A 16634-nucleotide genomic window follows, 5' to 3' on the forward strand; every position below is an offset into this window, starting at 1 on the left:
AAAATGTGAATGTAATTAGGGGAACTGAGATGTACCCTACTGTCTCCTGGGGAGCATAGATTAAATATGAAGAAGTAAATACATTCTACATTGATTTGGAGGCCGGGCGATGTTTTAATAGCCATCCTCCATTCTTTACTATCAGCAGGAATCTTAACTCTTGCATTCCCTCTTCACTCTGAAAATAAAAAAAATGCATGTATGTATGTCTTTGGGTTATTTGAAGAAATCAATTCCCAGTAATGCACTGTAATTAGTTAAACATGCAACTAGACGGATGCATAAATTATTCATTATGATCCCGCAAACACAGCAAATATGTTTTTTTTTTTACTTAGTCAGCTCCACCATTAATGAAAGCATCGTATAAAAAAATGTTTAAGCACTAAATTAATTATTTAAAATAATTGAAATAAAAAAATACATTTGAGCTTGAAGATAAAGTCAGCAACCCTTATGTATGATGTCTTTAATCTCTAATCCAATGTCTCCATCAAAGAGAATGTCTCAGTGTATGTAGGGCAGGCCCATCTTTGTTCCATACCAGGCCAAATTAGATTGAACTTTTAATTGGTTAATTTAAAGTGTATATCATTATTGCAGTCATTGTTTCTGTCCATGATTAATAGTAATAAGTTATTTTCTTGTTTGACATGAAATTCTTTTCAATGATTCAACTGACTGTACCATTTGTCTCTGTTGTCTCACTCGTCTCACTCAGAAGATACTTCTGCTCTGTTAATCGTACAAAGTGCTGTAAACTTGAGAAGCATAGAACAAACACACAGTTATGTGACAGCATATCTCTAAAAAGGCTTAAAGTTAATAGGAAAGTACACAAATAGGAATAGAAAAGTAAGTTCATATGGCAAAATGAAGGAGACTGGATTGTTAACAACAAAATGGGATATGTAGTTATTTGAGAGTTAATCAGCTATGCCTCACCGCATCAGAGGTTATTTCTGTATAATATCATAGATATATCATAAGGGATGACAGTACCTCACCTTGGCAACTAACATGCCCTGTCTTTCAGACTATGAGCACAAAGGTTGAAGGGATAAAGGATCACAGAGGTGTGGAACAACTTTTACTTAATGCACAGACCCATGCCTCAAGTAGATTAGGCATGCGTATTGAACGCGGCTTTCCTCACGTGAACTCCTAAAGGCCTTATTAGAATCCCTATTTAGGTCTTGCAGGCTCCATTTAGAGAATGATGATGCATTCAACCTCCACTTGGCCTCTAATAGGAAAACTGATGAGTGGAAACTTGAGCTGAACAGCTGGTGAACAGTAACCATTTGGTACATTGGGTACCAATGCTGCATTCTTCTACAATGTAAGCCTAGGAACCGCTTGGGTAAACTGTAGACTGTTGCAAAACAAGAGGACCTTGAGCTCTGTCTCCTCTACATACTCAAACAGCATTCTGTTAAGTCCCTCTGCAAATAAAAATGATTACTTCATATAAGTGTATGGTTAATACAACAGTTTTTTAATCAGTGTTTTAAGTACATAACTCCCACAGTAGCACATGGAACAATTGTCACATAATCCTTCATGAACAGTCTATTATAACAGTTTGTTATTGCAGTATCCGTCAGATTTGTCAAGTGTTCTTGCGGCAGGTGAATGAGTTTCCCATTTGGTCCACTGTCCACTTCCTGTTCTGCTCTCTCACCTGTTTATTCACTTGATTTTGCAGAGCAATGCTTTAAGATCACTCACTGTGTTCACTGAAACGTTACTGAGTATCACACCAAGATCCCTGTTGTTTGATGTCATGCCATGGATCCAAGTAAAAGCTGTTTACTTCAATTTCCTGCGGCGTTGAGTCACAGCCAGTAACTGTTGAACCTCCAGCCCCTCTCTGTGCCCCTCTGTCCTCTCCCAGGATAGCAGGTTGACTCTCATTCGTGCTGAATCACTTCGGCACATAGATCCTGAGAATGTTCCATTTAAGTGAATATATTGATTGAGCGGAGAAAGTTGAGCGGTTGAAATGGTATTAGGATGACAGCCCTCCACTCTCACTTTGTCAGCAGCCAATCAAAAAGGTTCCCTATATTCAACTGTAAGGGTTTTGACTCCCTTTCGGCACACAGCACTTATCAGGAGACCCTGCTCCTTTCACCGGCTACAAAGTAAGGATCACACAATAAAAGTGTTGAATATTAATGTGTGGGGCTTACTGTAATATATAATATTATATTTTGTAAATATAATATAACAACAAAATGTAACTCCGAGGCACACAGGCTAAGTAAAGTGGCGTGCACACTAAATGTGATTTGATATCATATCTAATGTACTTCCTGACTTCTCATTAAGTTTTACCCCCCTGAGCTCTATTATGGTCAGAATCTGCCGGGGCGACACAAGGGGTGGCCAATTAATCTAATTTCATTGGTGGGCCTGTTCCAACGCCGCCAGTTTTGCAGTGATGTTGGTAACTGCATCAGGGGTGTAAAGTGTCATTGTTCATGGTACAATAACAATGAACTACCATAAGGGCATGTCAGATGTTAGATTTTTGTCCATGGGTGCACCTGTTTACAGTCATGATACAATCTGAATTCTTGCATTGTGGGAAGTCATACCAATACAACTTGCTGTACACAGCAGATAAAGCAGTAAAATATGGGGCAGGTGAAAAATCACCCACTGTTTCCTGCAGAGTTAACTAACAAGGCCAACAGACCTGCTTAAATTCATGATATCAGGTATTTTTCAATGGCGGAGGATGCACAGAAGCGTGCATCGGGGGGGCTGGCGACGTTGGAACAGGCCCCCAATGAAATGAGATTAATTGCCCCCCCCTGGTGTCGCCCCCCCAGATTCTGACCATGATGGGTAATTGGCCTGTTGTTTTTAATGAAGAAACAACATGTTACCCAGTGAGAAAAGCCATTAAATGTAGAGGAGACAATGTTACCTCCTTAAGCGTTACCGTAAAAACCTTACTTACAAGTCGATACCTTATTATTGTGATCAATAGTGAGTCCTATGTGGAGAGGGGAGCAGCTGACCCCTAATTTGAGCTCTCTCCCATATATTTCATTGGATGTTATTACTTTTTTGAAAGAGTCAGTATTATACCAGTGCCAGTGATTCAAAGGCTGAACAGTCCTTATAAAGCAAGAAACATCTGAAGCGTTATAGAAAGTGCAACATTTTATATTTCCCCTTCTGTAGTGGTGCATTTTTGGAGAATTTGTGAGCAACAAATGTAAAACCTAGATTTCCCTTTAAAACTCAGTTAGTAAGGGTTTAACATCAACATATGCTTCCTGACTCCCATGCCAGGACCTACTTAAGCTTAAAATGTGTGCTTACTAAGTTTAAAGGTTCATTACATGTGCAGAGGAATGACATTGCAAGTCTAGCATCACAAAGCCCTTTTGGGAGACAGGGGTTTATATGTAACATCTGCCCTATGTGTGTCAGTGTAATAGTCCCTGAGATATTCTGAGTACTGGTGAAATTGTTGTAGGAAGCAACAACAACAACAACAATAAAAAAACGTATATGGTGAGGCTGGATTGCAAAGATTAAAACAAAGATACAGAAGAACAAAGGACACAAACCAAATACTAGAGCTTTCAGTGTATTTAATCAGTAAGTGTTGCCCCATGGTCATCTACGCTTTTTCTTGTTTGGTAATTAAATCTTATTTATTTCAGCTTTTAAACAAATCCCAGTGGCAGGCTCTGCTACATCTCGTATGTGTTAAAATCTAGGTTTTCTGACTTTGCATTTCATTTGGCTACGTATACATGACTGTTTGTATCGAATATTTCACAATTTGAAATGGGCCCCATTTTATATTGGCCAAATCGGTTATTCGTTATATGCTGTTTGTTTAAGTTTTCTTGGCAAATTATTAACATTTATTAATTAAGTATTTATTAATTATTTATCATCATCATCACCCATGTGGTTATATCTGCTCCCACATCATGGTGTAAGTTTCTCTTAATGAGTCTCTTAATGGGAGTTGCTGCAAAACAGTTATCATGTGGTGAGGCCCTGAAGCTGAAAGCACCGCATGACTTCTTGTCTTTTTACATACAATGATGCTAATGTGTTGTTTGTCTGACTCAAAGCAAGCTGAAGTCGACCTCATATATTCAGCTGCGACAGGTTCTGAGCATCATTTCACACACCGTACCTGACCCTGGCAAATTGCAATTCATCCCGTGAAGCGGGTGTCAGTTTTCTTATGACCTTCCAGGATACAGCTATTCCCATGATAAACCCGTCTATCAGAAGGGTTTTCTCCCAGCCTGGAGCTCTCTGATACTTTGAGGAGAAACTTTGATGTATTTGCTGTGATGCACTCTTTCTTGCGACATCTACCTTTAGCGAATAAACCCAACTGTGGCAGTCCCTCATCAGCAGGAGGCCCAATAGAGGCGGTAATTCCCTGTAGACTCCTTCACATATTATATTTATCTCTTTGGCAGAAATTAAATTGGGCCAAACTTGCATGAAATACCTCTGCTCCTAGTTGAGAAAAGCCTATAAATAAGAGTGTAGTCAGTGTAACATAACATAAAGATTATTTCTTGCTTGTGGACAAATTAGCTCTTTTCTTTGTGGGTCCTTGCAAACCCCAGAGCTTTAACTTGACATATTATTTACAGTAGTTTGTATTTATTTTGGACTGATTGATTGAATCTGAGTAGATCAATACCTTGTATATAAACTGCTACAGTGTCTGGATTTATTTCTCTGTCTGAGGAGACAGGGTGACTTTGGTACTTTTTGTGAATGTTAAGAGATCAACATTTATTGTATATGCTGCGTTTTAAATCAAACGGATGGCGAGTTTGTTCAGATGTGTGATGTATGGCGTCATGCAGTTATATAGGCATTCTAGGGATTGACAGTGTTGTTCCACTCCTTTTGTGCAAATTGGTTGAAATAGATTACAGATGCAGATTTTGTTTTTGATCACTTAATTGGATTGCACAACGGTAAAGCTCTTTTATGTGTTTTTAATAGGTTTTGGACGGCACTGGAGTTCACTGGCACAGAGGCACAAGCTATAACAGGCTGTGACTACACAGACAGCACTTGTCTGTACAATGAACTCATTATTAGCTTTGCACTCTGTGGGGAAATTGTTAATAATGAAAAGATAAATAAACGGCACCGTCACCCTTTGAATACAAATGTCATCTCTTAGAATATGTGTAGTTTCTCTGGACATAAATCAACACTATGACTGGTCACCAGTTGCAGTTTTTAGCCTTTGTGAATGGTCATAATAAACAGGGCAGGTTCCAATTTCAGCCAAAGACTGATGCATAACTTTGTTTGTGTCCTTAGGCCTGGGAGGTGCACCCTTTTTTGTTTTAACAAAGTATTGAATTTTTTCAATACTTTGTTTGTTTGTTTCTAACACAGACCTTCCTTTTCATCAGTCCCAGCCTCTGGCCTGCATGTGTTGTTTAGCTGTAATGTCTTAGCTTGATCCCATGGAGCACAGAGGGCTTAAGGGGCTCAACACCACTGAAGTTAGTGAGGCCATGGATTGTACCAAAACATCTGTGGGGGTGCTTATGAAACAGACTGTTTTTCCACCAGCTTTTGGAAAGCAGCTCAGGTCTCAGCAAACCAGTGGGATTCCCTCTCTGTGATTCCCTCTCCGCCTGGATGCTAAAACATGACATGGGGTGCCAGGATTGAGATGCTACTTGGCTAAAGCGTTGTGTTGATGGCCTGCTGCTGGAATATTTAGGCTTTGTAGCCATGATCTTAATGGAAAAAAACAAAACAATGGCTCACAAAAATGTGAAGCATTGCCAAATGCTGAATTCTTGCTAACAATTAAACCCCTCTATCACTCATATTTTCATATTCCTATATCACTATATATCTCATATTTTGTTAGATTTTGTAACTAATTGTCCATGTCATTCGTAATGACTGCAGATCATTATTTGTACAATCAATTGTTTGTAATCTTTTCCGCTATTCATTACCAATTCTTCTCTTATGTTTTAGGATGATTGGGGCGGCTGAGGAGAATGGAGGCTGTACTTAAGCTGTGTGCCTAGCTAACCAATGGAGAACTGACAGGAACAGTGCTGGATGGAGGCCAAGACACTGGATGGCGAAGACGAGGAAGCACACAGTATTTTGGATCACTTGTGTTGTTTGTTCCCTTTCTCAGCCGATCCAAAGTAGATGCAAAGTGTTCTGCAATGTGTCTCATTTGTTCACTCTGTCACGTGTCGCCCATGGAGAGATGGCAAAAAGAATCAGGATAGACCGTCAAGTCTAAAAAAAAATCATTTTTGCAGTCTTATTTCTGCTAATTTTACTGTGATAACAAAAGAAGGGTAGACACTAGATAACATTTCCTCCTCGCAACTTTGTTGGATTCATATGAATTAGAGACCACAAGGAAGCTAGTAGTTGTAGATAGTAACCATCATGGGCAGGTGTAAAGGCAAGGCTTCCTGGTTACTGTTGTTAGCTGGGCTGCTGCTGTCAGCAATGGCTTTGGAATATGAGGGGGTCCCTGGTCAGTGGACACGCTATGGCCAGTGGGACGCCAAAGCAACAGGTGAGCTCAGCTTTATTCTGAAAACCAACATCAGTAAAGCCCTGGTGCTCTATTTGGATGACGGAGGGAACTGCGACTTCCTGGAGCTTCTGATTGCAGACGGGAGGCTCCACATGCGCTTCACCATCCATTGTGCCGAACCAGCCTCCCTCCACACAGAGACGCGGATCAATGACCTGCGCTGGCACAGAGTCCTTCTCTCTCGCGATCACAGAGAGACTAGGCTGGTGGTGGACAATGAGGAGAAAGTGGCTGAGGTGAAGTCTAAGAGGAAAGAGATGGTCGTGGCCAGCGACCTCTACATAGGGGGAATCTCACCAGATGTGCGTCTCTCTGCCCTGACGTCCAGCACTGTTAAATACGAGCCGCCATTCCGAGGCCTAATAGCCAATTTGAAACTGGGGGAGGCACTGCCATTACTGTTGGATGGCCAAGCTGTTCATAGTGATTTGGAATACATATGTGCCTCACACTCTCCGTGCGGCAACAAAGGCTTGTGCTCGGTCAGCCAAGGAGAAGTCCTCTGTGACTGTATCAATACCAGCTACAGGGGAAGGTACTGCCATGAAGGTGAGGAAATGATCATTCTTTTTGTTGCAAAATGTATTTTTAGCATTAGTATTTTATTATTTTTTTGCTGTATGATTTGGGGACATTATTCTAGTAGTTAAATGTGTTTCTTTCTATGAATATAATGAACCACCTAATTATCCTACATTTTGTTTTGGTCACACTGGTGCACATTGTACATAATTGCATTTTTTAATGCTAATGTACTTTGGCTATACTGAAAATGTTTGCTGGCCTTATGATTAGAATTAGCTTACAAATGGTTAAAAAAATCCTTATTAATATCCCATCCTAAGTAAGGTTTATGGTCCAAACCTCATTAGGCTCTAGAAAATAATCAATAAAGCCCACTTTAGACGATCCAGGTCAAAGTATACCTCAGTAGTACTAAGAGGCTGCTTTGGTGTGAGAGCCCAGCTCTCTCAGCAATTATCTTCACAAGTCAAAGAGGATAACGGCTTCCTAATGTGACAGATGTCTGCACATTGTTCAACCCAGAGACAATTAACACGCTACCAAATGGGTGTCATTTTTTTTGAAGTCTAAAAAACATCAAGGACAGAACTTGGCATTTTAAAGTGAGCTTTAAAACTGCTTGTTATGTGTAGACAAGAAACATGAAAATAAGTCATTAAAGATGTTGCCGACCGACATCAGGTTTTCTCTAAAATAATACATGTTTGGCTTGGGAGGTCTCCTGCTTTCTTCCACTGGGGTCTGGCTGATAAATGTGTCAACAGTCACTGAGCATGTTCTGGCATGGAAGGAAGCAGCAACATACAGCAACATATTAACATCTCTTTTCCTTTATTCTCCTGCAGCTGTCCAGAAAGAAGTAGCAGGTAAGACAATGCTTAATGAAATGAGCATAATGATGAGCATAATTTGTGATGCTCTTATTTGCAAAGGTTATTACCACAGCATCAGTGTGTGAGAGTTTGTTTGGTTATTATGAGGTTGTTATTGTCGGTTTGGACTGCAGTTCTGACATCCAACAAATTAAGCTGAATAGGCGATATATACTATCACTGGTCACAAGGTCACTATGGAAATGCGCTTTATGTGCTGAATACTCATTGTTTATAAAATCAGTGTGCTGAAGGTGACTGGAGGGGTCTGAAAAGTATGTGGGTGTTGTACAATACTGGGAGCATTCACACTACATCACAGAAAAAAACGACTGTACAGACATGCTTTGTTTTATTATTTATAACTTCTGTATTTTTCCTCTCTCTGAAGTTCAAAATTTCTTCATCTCAACTGGGCTACTGTGTAATGTTAAGGTTTACTTAGTCATCATGCCATTATATGCCATTATGTTCTCAGTTAAATATGGGGATTTCACTAAAAAAGCATGACATGGCTGATTACTGAGTCTTTGGAATGTATTAAATTGTATTATTATTTGCACAATTAAGTATTCTTTTCATAGATGCATTTTAATTTTTTTTTCTTAGGAGGAACAAATCTCCTTTGGCAGGAAAATAAATATTTATCTTATTATTGGCGGCATTTTAACCGACCATGATTCAAAGGGATTGGTTTCTAATGAGGTGCACATACTGAACTTGAAATGAAGATTGAAAGTGAGGAGGGAGATTTGTTTATTCGGCGTCGGAGCGAGACATCCATCTCCCCAGTAAGGACTGCTGGTTCTGGTGAAAGGGCAGCCAACAGGCTCAGGAGACCAGCGCAATGTGCACTGATCCACTGCACATTATAAATCACTGTTACTGACTCAAAATGCACCGACCCATGCGCACCTGCTCTCCGAAATCCTGCTCCTGACACTTATGTTTGGCGTACTACAGCAAAATTGGCAGAAGATTGTGAAATGTTAATGTCTTCATGTACAGTGGCTGAGTGTAGAATGTATTTTATGACAAAAAATCATTACATTGCTATACATAAAATTAAATGATACATATTTTAGTTTAGATTCTTTATTTTAAACAGCACATAAGGTGGTTTATGGTTTATGGCTGTAAGCTTCAGTAACAGTTAATAGGTTTCCTCTCGCCACTATTTCCAAAAACAACCATTTATCAATTTTAATAAGAGCAAAGATGGTGCGGCTCTGCTCACAGCAAAAAAGCAGTCACTATTAGATGACATTCTGCAAAGAGAGCACATCAGAATGTTTATTGGATTAAAGCTTGACATGGAGACAATCCCCAATGCAGAATGCATGAAAACAACAATGACAACAGTAAAATCACTCTCACCAGATGCCTTTTTTTTCTCTATCCTTCATACAACTCCATGTGCTATTCGGCAGCAAGTCTTTGATGTCCTTGCAGCGACGGAAATAGAAGTATCTATGTGTTAGCTCCTCTCCCCAGAGATGGCAAAGATGGTAACCCATATGCTATATTTGGTTTTGGCTGTGGGTTTTAAGTGGTGCAGGAATTATCGTTATTTGTCCGAGGAACTGCTTTAAGGCAGTAAACCTTGGGAACAGCAGGTGAGTCTTCTGAATTGTGGGGACAAAGGCCATGGCGGGACATGCTCTAATGCCCAAAGAGTGCAGCATCCTCTGATGTCCTATGTGCAAAAATAAAAAAAAAAGGTCTGTGAAAGAGAGATAAGGACAGCCACCTCAGATACAGAAGAGAGAGAAACATATAGGAAAACCTTACACAACAATCAAGTGCAAACACATTGCCATTGTTGTTGTTTTTGTCCTTTAGATTGTCATGTGCAGGCACACAGTGATGACATATCAATAATTACAGGGATGGCAAAGCAAGTATAGAACTCTTCTAAAGAGAGGACGCAGCCGGTCCTGGTGGGCTTGCATCTTTCAGCAGCATTGACCTTGGTCTAATCCCTCATTACAACAGGCTCCATAATACTGTACTTTTCAAGGAAAAACAAATTTGGCAAATCCTAATCCTCGTGCAATGGCTCTTTCTTCTTAGACGCTCGCTAATTAATGTCACATTAGTGACGGAGAGGTCCGTCAACATCTGCATTAGTTTTTTTCACTATTTGTTTATTTAAAGTTACTTAGATAGCAGTGTTTTTCTGGTTTGAAGTGTTCCAAAAATTCATACTGCCACAAGCACTAACCAAAAGTAAAATCAAGATGCATTTAGTTGTATTTAGTAGCACCACTGAAATAAATAATCTAGCCAACATTATACCCTACAATATATAAAAATATGATTTTTTTATTCTTTCAGTGACTATACTGTGAAAAAAATTCTAGATAATTGTAAAAGCTAAGGTTATAATAAAATAGATGAAAAAAGGGCAATAGGAGACCATTTTAATTGTTAACTGGCTAGAATAGTGGATTGTTTTTATTTATTTCAAAAATGAATTGTTGTTAACTGAGGCCATACCAAAAGGATCCTAAAAGCAACATACTATCATCTTCAATAAAATGAGCTTTCATCAACTGGTAATAGATTTTTGTTTGCATCTTATCTGAAAATAGAATTCTGGTAGATTACTGGTAGGAAAAGCGGTTTATTTTCATACAGGCTTTCCCCCCTGATGGGACTCTACATGTATAGCCAGTTATCTCTGCATTTCCACACACTGAGATTTAGATATAAGGCTCAGCCAACTAAGATGAGTATTTTCAATGGGTGGCTGCCTTATACAAGGGCAGCAACAACACCACTCCTCCTCCACTTTCCCTCAACTCCTAGGATGGCAACTACATAGTCAAAGATGACTTTGTTGGCAGAGGCACTTGTTAAGTGCTGCCTGCCCTTTTGGTCACCAGCATCAGTCTCCATAAGTCAGGGATGCAGGTCTGTTTTCCTCGCCTCAGTGCCCGACAAAAAAATCACATTTTGTCATCGTAGCTTCGAATCCTTTGGGTCAAAGCTCCTTTCTCCACCTCCAAAGAAAACATAAGAGAGAACTGTTAGACTTGGCACTCTCCACTTGACAAAGCGATGGCTTTGTGAATGCTTCTTCTTATTTGTTGGATAATAAGAAACCTACACCTCCCTACATGGAGACAAAGACGCAGAAATTTAAATAGATTTTCCTCCCACTGTCTCAGCTGCTGGGTGTGTCTTTGTCACTGTTAATGATAAGTAAGCTCCTCTTTAAGACCCTTGTTGTTACTGCAATATCTTGGTTCTGCTGAGTGACCAGCAGAAGATGAGTTCAGGTCCGGTCAAATTTTAGTACGTCTGGTGAGAATGAAACCATGACGTAGCCCTCTCTATGCCTTGTTCAAACATACCTTGGCTTGTCATGTAGAGTGCAGAGCCACAGTGGGGGTGGACACGGCAGCTCTTTGTCTGCTGCACAGACAGGGATGTGGCTGAATCTTGTCAAAGGAGAGGCTCAGTCACTGGTTTTGCAATGAGACACTGTATCAAAAGCCTACGCGTTGGCAGGCAAGGACCCTCCCAGGGGTAATCATGTCCATTCCACAGCAAGAGCTGCAGCATGAACAGCCTTGTCCAGTGGAACGTGTGGAGGAGATTTGTGCCGGCCTGCCCCCTGGTGAGATTTCACGTAATGCCTGAACGGGGGACTTGAACTGTGAGTGAGTGACTTGCTGTATGAGTCTGTATGCTGATGCACTGATGAGAGCTGTTTGTGTTGGCTGGCACAGTGGGACTCAGCAGAAGTGTTGCATTGTGTCATCCCCATCTCCCTTTTTGGCAGGAGGAGCATGTGAGGTATGCCATGTAATTTCTGGCTGGAATATTGAGATATTTGTCTCTGTTTCTTAGGGCAGGACATAAAAGGGAGAGACTCAGAGGTGGTGGAAACGACAACTGAATCAAATTTGGCTTTGATTGCCGCAGTGTGGGCAGGCCTACCAGCTGGACTTTTATACACCGTCACCTGCAACTGCTCAGCAATATAATGTGATTGATGGGCTGCAGTGCATTTTCAGTTTGCTTCCATAGATCTAGTTTTTCTATAGCTTTTTCTTTTTGTTCCAGGTAGAAGTATTGCAATGCCGAAGTACACTGTCTGTTGCACCATAAAGTGCTGCATATGTTATCCAATGCAGGTATCCCCGATGTCTAATTCAACACCCACAGCAGCATCTTCTAATTGACAGAATATGGAGGAGGGATGAGGCATTTTTGTCTTGGCTGGCTGCACTATTATAGTTTATAGTCAGTGAGTTGAAGCACAGTGCAGCATCAAGTCACAGCTCCATTATGCTTTTTTCAGAATTAAAAGGTTAGATGGGGCAGATCATTAGTGGCTGACCTGTTACATGATGGTTGTTATGTTATTTTATGAGTGTTCCACCACCTAAGCCTAGTGAGCGCCATTAGATGGTAAATCCTCTGTGAAATAGAGCGATGGTCTGTAAAGATTTATTGGATAAGGAATGGTGTCACTTCTGCCCTTTTACAAAACACTGCCAAATTGAATGTTAAATAGGCTCAAGTGGATTTTCGGACCTTTTACATGCAGATATCAGCGTAGAGAAGCGAGTGGCTGAGCCTATTGAGCCCTGCTGGAGGTTGTAGAACTAGTGTTAACAAGTGTAACATATTTTTTACAATATTACATAAAATAGGATTTATGTATATCTGGTACATCTCGAACGCTGTCTGCATCAAATAAACATACAGTATGTGTTCCATTTAGAAAAAAGCATCTGTGCGAGCAACTACCTATAAGGGTTGCACCAATCAAGATGTTTTTTTCTCTCCTTGCCTTCCCTCTCCTCCTTTGAGATGTTTGTCTGTTTTTAGTTTGATTTCCCCTTTATATTTTAGTTTGAACTTTGACATCCGTACCTACCCCAGGATGTCTGTCACAAACTGCAGTCCAACATTGTGACAATGCTTTTGTTCTCCCAAACCTCTTTATGAACTTCCTGTTTTCGTATCCTTTTTTCTGTTCTTTCCCTCAAGGTCTGGCGCACCTGATGTTAAACCGCCAAGGTATGGGGTCTATTGGTTTGCTTTTCCTTCCCAGCCACCTGATCACAACATTTCCCCTCCCCTGAAATCATTTCAGTTAACTGTGCTGCACTAATATTTCCTCTCCTCTTTTTCCATATACTTGCCTATTCGTTTTTGCTTCCTGTCATGTTATACTCACTACTCACTCAATCTTTGTCCGTCAAACCCTTGTCCTGACCACTGACTGAGCTACTGGACCTCACCTTTGACCTCTGCAGTTTTTCGCCAAGGTAATGCATCTCAATGCTCATAGCATCTCTTCGGTTTGGTTTCATGGTGTTTTCAAGGGAAACAAACAGGTGTCAAAGGTAAAGAACAAAGGTATTTCATGCCTCAGGTCCACACAAAAATCAGATAATTGCAGCCCATTTTTTTTTTGGGGGGGGAATATTTTGTTTCTAGAAACCACAGATACAATATCAAGTATTTTTTTTTGCATTTGGTCAAAGCAAGTGATGTTCAACATCGAGTGCCTTTTTAAAATGTATGTGCAAAACTAACAAATATAAGAAGGTAGTGACATAACGTTGCGTTTGTTACATAGTATTATCTCAGAAATTCTGCTAAGGGCAGTGGTTATTTATTTACGATAGTTACGTTGTTAAGCTTGTTACCTTTATGTTATTATTAAACACAAACAATGAGGTTCTCTAACCTTAACCAATTAGTTTGTTACGTTAACTAACAATCATCAACAATCATGTCAACCATACGGCATTGTGCGTTTCTGCAAGCATGATGCAACGCTGATCAAAAATATATTTATGAAATATATTTTTGATTCAGAGTATCAACATATAGCAATCAACATATCCCATGGTTTGCACACAATGCCCACATATTGTTTGGTTAACTGCGTTGAAAATTGTTGAAATAATCAGAAGTATAAAATTATTTTGCAATTTTTTATATTCAAGATCTGTTCAATACAGAATTTAGATTTTCAAAAGTAGTACTGATTTCTCACATATGCGATCATAATTTTTAATAATAATTGATCAGTGGGTCGCAAATAACATTCCCTTCAAATGATTTCTTCACTGCAGTAGTGTTTATGTGTTGCATATTCATAAAAGCAAGGATTTCAATGTACTGAAGAGATAATACAGTAGAAGGCTTTTGCCACTAAACAATTAAAGTCAGGAAGAGAAATCACTTTGATGTCCTGTTCTTGTTCATAAAAAAGGTACATAATTTCTCTCACTCTAAACTGTTTTAACTGAAGTACTGGATAAAATATGTGGTCTAGCTGAGGTACTGTCTGTGATTTAAAACCTTGGAAGAAAAACATTAATTCAATTTTATAAAGGTGAAATACTTTGACATAAGAAAAAAGTTGAATTTATCTGAATAGTCTTGGTGGCACTGGCCGGAATCTGCTGTATTCATGCTTCGTGTTTCCTGCCATGTATTGTGAGATCAACAAAAGTCTCCATCCTGTCTCCATGGCGATCAGTGTTGTCTCTGAACACAGAGACGTTGATGACCCACTCTGCCAGTAAATCTACTCAACTGCTAATCTCTCATAAAGTTCTAATTTTCCTCATCAGCAAAATGTTACTTAGACTATTATCTAGAGATGAAATATTTTCTTGGTTGAATTTTGACAAAATAAACACTTAATAAGATTTGTTCTAATGAAATGACTGAGCATATTTGATTATCGTCACAGCTCCTTTTAACAGGTTCATAGAAGCCATGTTCATTCATTAGGAGATTCTGTTTTTATTTTCAACCTACTCAGTGCTGAAAAGTATGTGCAATTATGATAAGATATCATTATGAATACCCTGCAGATGTTAGCTGAAACAGTTTTGTATGTCATCTTTGGATTACATTGTTTCCACTCTCACGGGACACAAATTGGAGAAGATGAGAAGAGTGTGTGGCGGTACCCTGGGTGTTCTCATACACATGTTCTGGTGTAGAACTGATAACACTAATATGGAGGTCATTTAAAGTAGATGAAAAGGCTTAAGCGAATACTTCACAGTATGATTACACCAGTTTTTCACCCTCTATAAATGGTGCAGCTTGAGGCTATACGTCACTGTGACATTATAGATTAAGGTCTGGATTCTTTGGTTTCTCGCTTTGAGACAAACTTGTTCATGTACAGACCTAGTAATCAGTCTTTACAAGGCCAAAAGATAATTTTAATTTAAGCTACTACTTTAATTGATGTGTATGCTGACAGAACAATGAAATTGGATATAGTGTATGCTGCTACTGCTTTATACAATGATTCACATGTACTGCTGTCTTAGAATAACGCTGCTATATCAAATATTTAGTAACTCATACAGCAACTGTGTCCCAAAGGCCGAACACAATGTGATCTGTCATGAAATTAGGCTAAACGTAATTGCTCCATTTCATGCATCAATAAGAGGCAGTTGGTAATTGATTATTGAATGAAGATTTATAGAAATGTGCCCCCGAGAAACACTGGGGCGTAGCACAGCAACAATTAGTAACAAAGTAAAATGTGTCTGGCTTCATGGGATATACATGAGGCATCAAAGTTTTATTCAACCAATTAATGTTAGGACAAACATTTTTTAATAACTTTGACAATGTCCCAGATTTAGCCTGAGGGGACACTCAAGGGAGTAGTTTGATTTGATCTGAATTCATTTGGTCACAAATAATTTCCAATCAAATGTACACCACAGTTGTCCCCTCACAGCTCTTGAATGAATTAAAAGATTACTGTAGACTTCAGGGAAATTCAGGAGTGTTTCTGCTTGGACTTCAGCCCAGTAAGTACTTGCTAGTGTGTACACACAGATGTACTGTAAATAATGAGAATATTCAGGCACAGGTGTAGCTTACTGACCACCTAGGGTGCTTATGCACGTCCCTGCCACCAGAAGAACGGTAAACTGCTGCCCCGCTATCCACATGCCCACATTAACTGACTCCTCCGCCCCTGAGCAGATCAGCAACTGCCATCTGCGCCCCGGGCTTTTGGAGCACTTTGAAATTAATCAGATGTAAAGCTTGATATTAATGAGCAATACACATGTTGGCATTTTCATGCAGTGCAGCCACTGCAGAATGGTGTAATTGCAACAGAGACTGGAACAGGTGGGCTAATAGGAAGTAGTAACAGATCATTTTCTTCCCTCCTGATGGCAAGACCCTCTTCCTCTACAGTGTTTGATGTACATCAGGCTGTGACAGTTAGCCACTAATGTATAGCTCTGGGCAGTACCTTTACAGATAATCCTGTTTGGACATGGGCATGGGGGCAACACCAGCTGCTATTATCTATTTTAAAGTGAACTTGTCCAAATGTTCAAGTGGCACCCGGGATGCTGCAGCTCCCTCCATATTTTGTAGCTGTGCTCTTCATTGGATTGCCGTGAGCAGCGCCCCAAGGACTCACCCAATCTCACATTAGCATCCTAAATTTAGAGGAATGGGGTGCAAGTAGATAGTAGATGGGAGACGGAGAAAGGCAGGGGCTGCATAAAGCAGCAAGATGTGAGAATGAGAAGAGAAGCAGGAGAGACATGTAGAGATGGTTGGCGCTGCCATTATATTCTGCTGAGCCTTGTTTTTCCTGCCTATAT

General features: G+C 39.8%; 1 protein-coding gene across 1 annotated transcript in view; it reads left to right on the forward strand.

The window, feature by feature from the left end:
* Positions 1-6447: 6447 nt before the first annotated feature.
* nrxn2a (neurexin 2a) overlaps positions 6448-16634 on the forward strand; it is an 88279-nt gene continuing 78092 nt past the window's right edge. Inside the window, exons 1-4 of the mRNA XM_054625187.1 lie at positions 6448-7150; positions 7972-7992; positions 13006-13035; positions 13275-13286. Coding sequence (XP_054481162.1) covers positions 6448-7150; positions 7972-7992; positions 13006-13035; positions 13275-13286 — 766 coding nt within the window. The remainder of the gene's footprint in view (positions 7151-7971; positions 7993-13005; positions 13036-13274; positions 13287-16634) is intronic.

This window comes from Anoplopoma fimbria, chromosome 24 (genome assembly GCF_027596085.1).
Source record: "Anoplopoma fimbria isolate UVic2021 breed Golden Eagle Sablefish chromosome 24, Afim_UVic_2022, whole genome shotgun sequence".
Lineage (NCBI taxonomy): Eukaryota > Metazoa > Chordata > Actinopteri > Perciformes > Anoplopomatidae > Anoplopoma > Anoplopoma fimbria.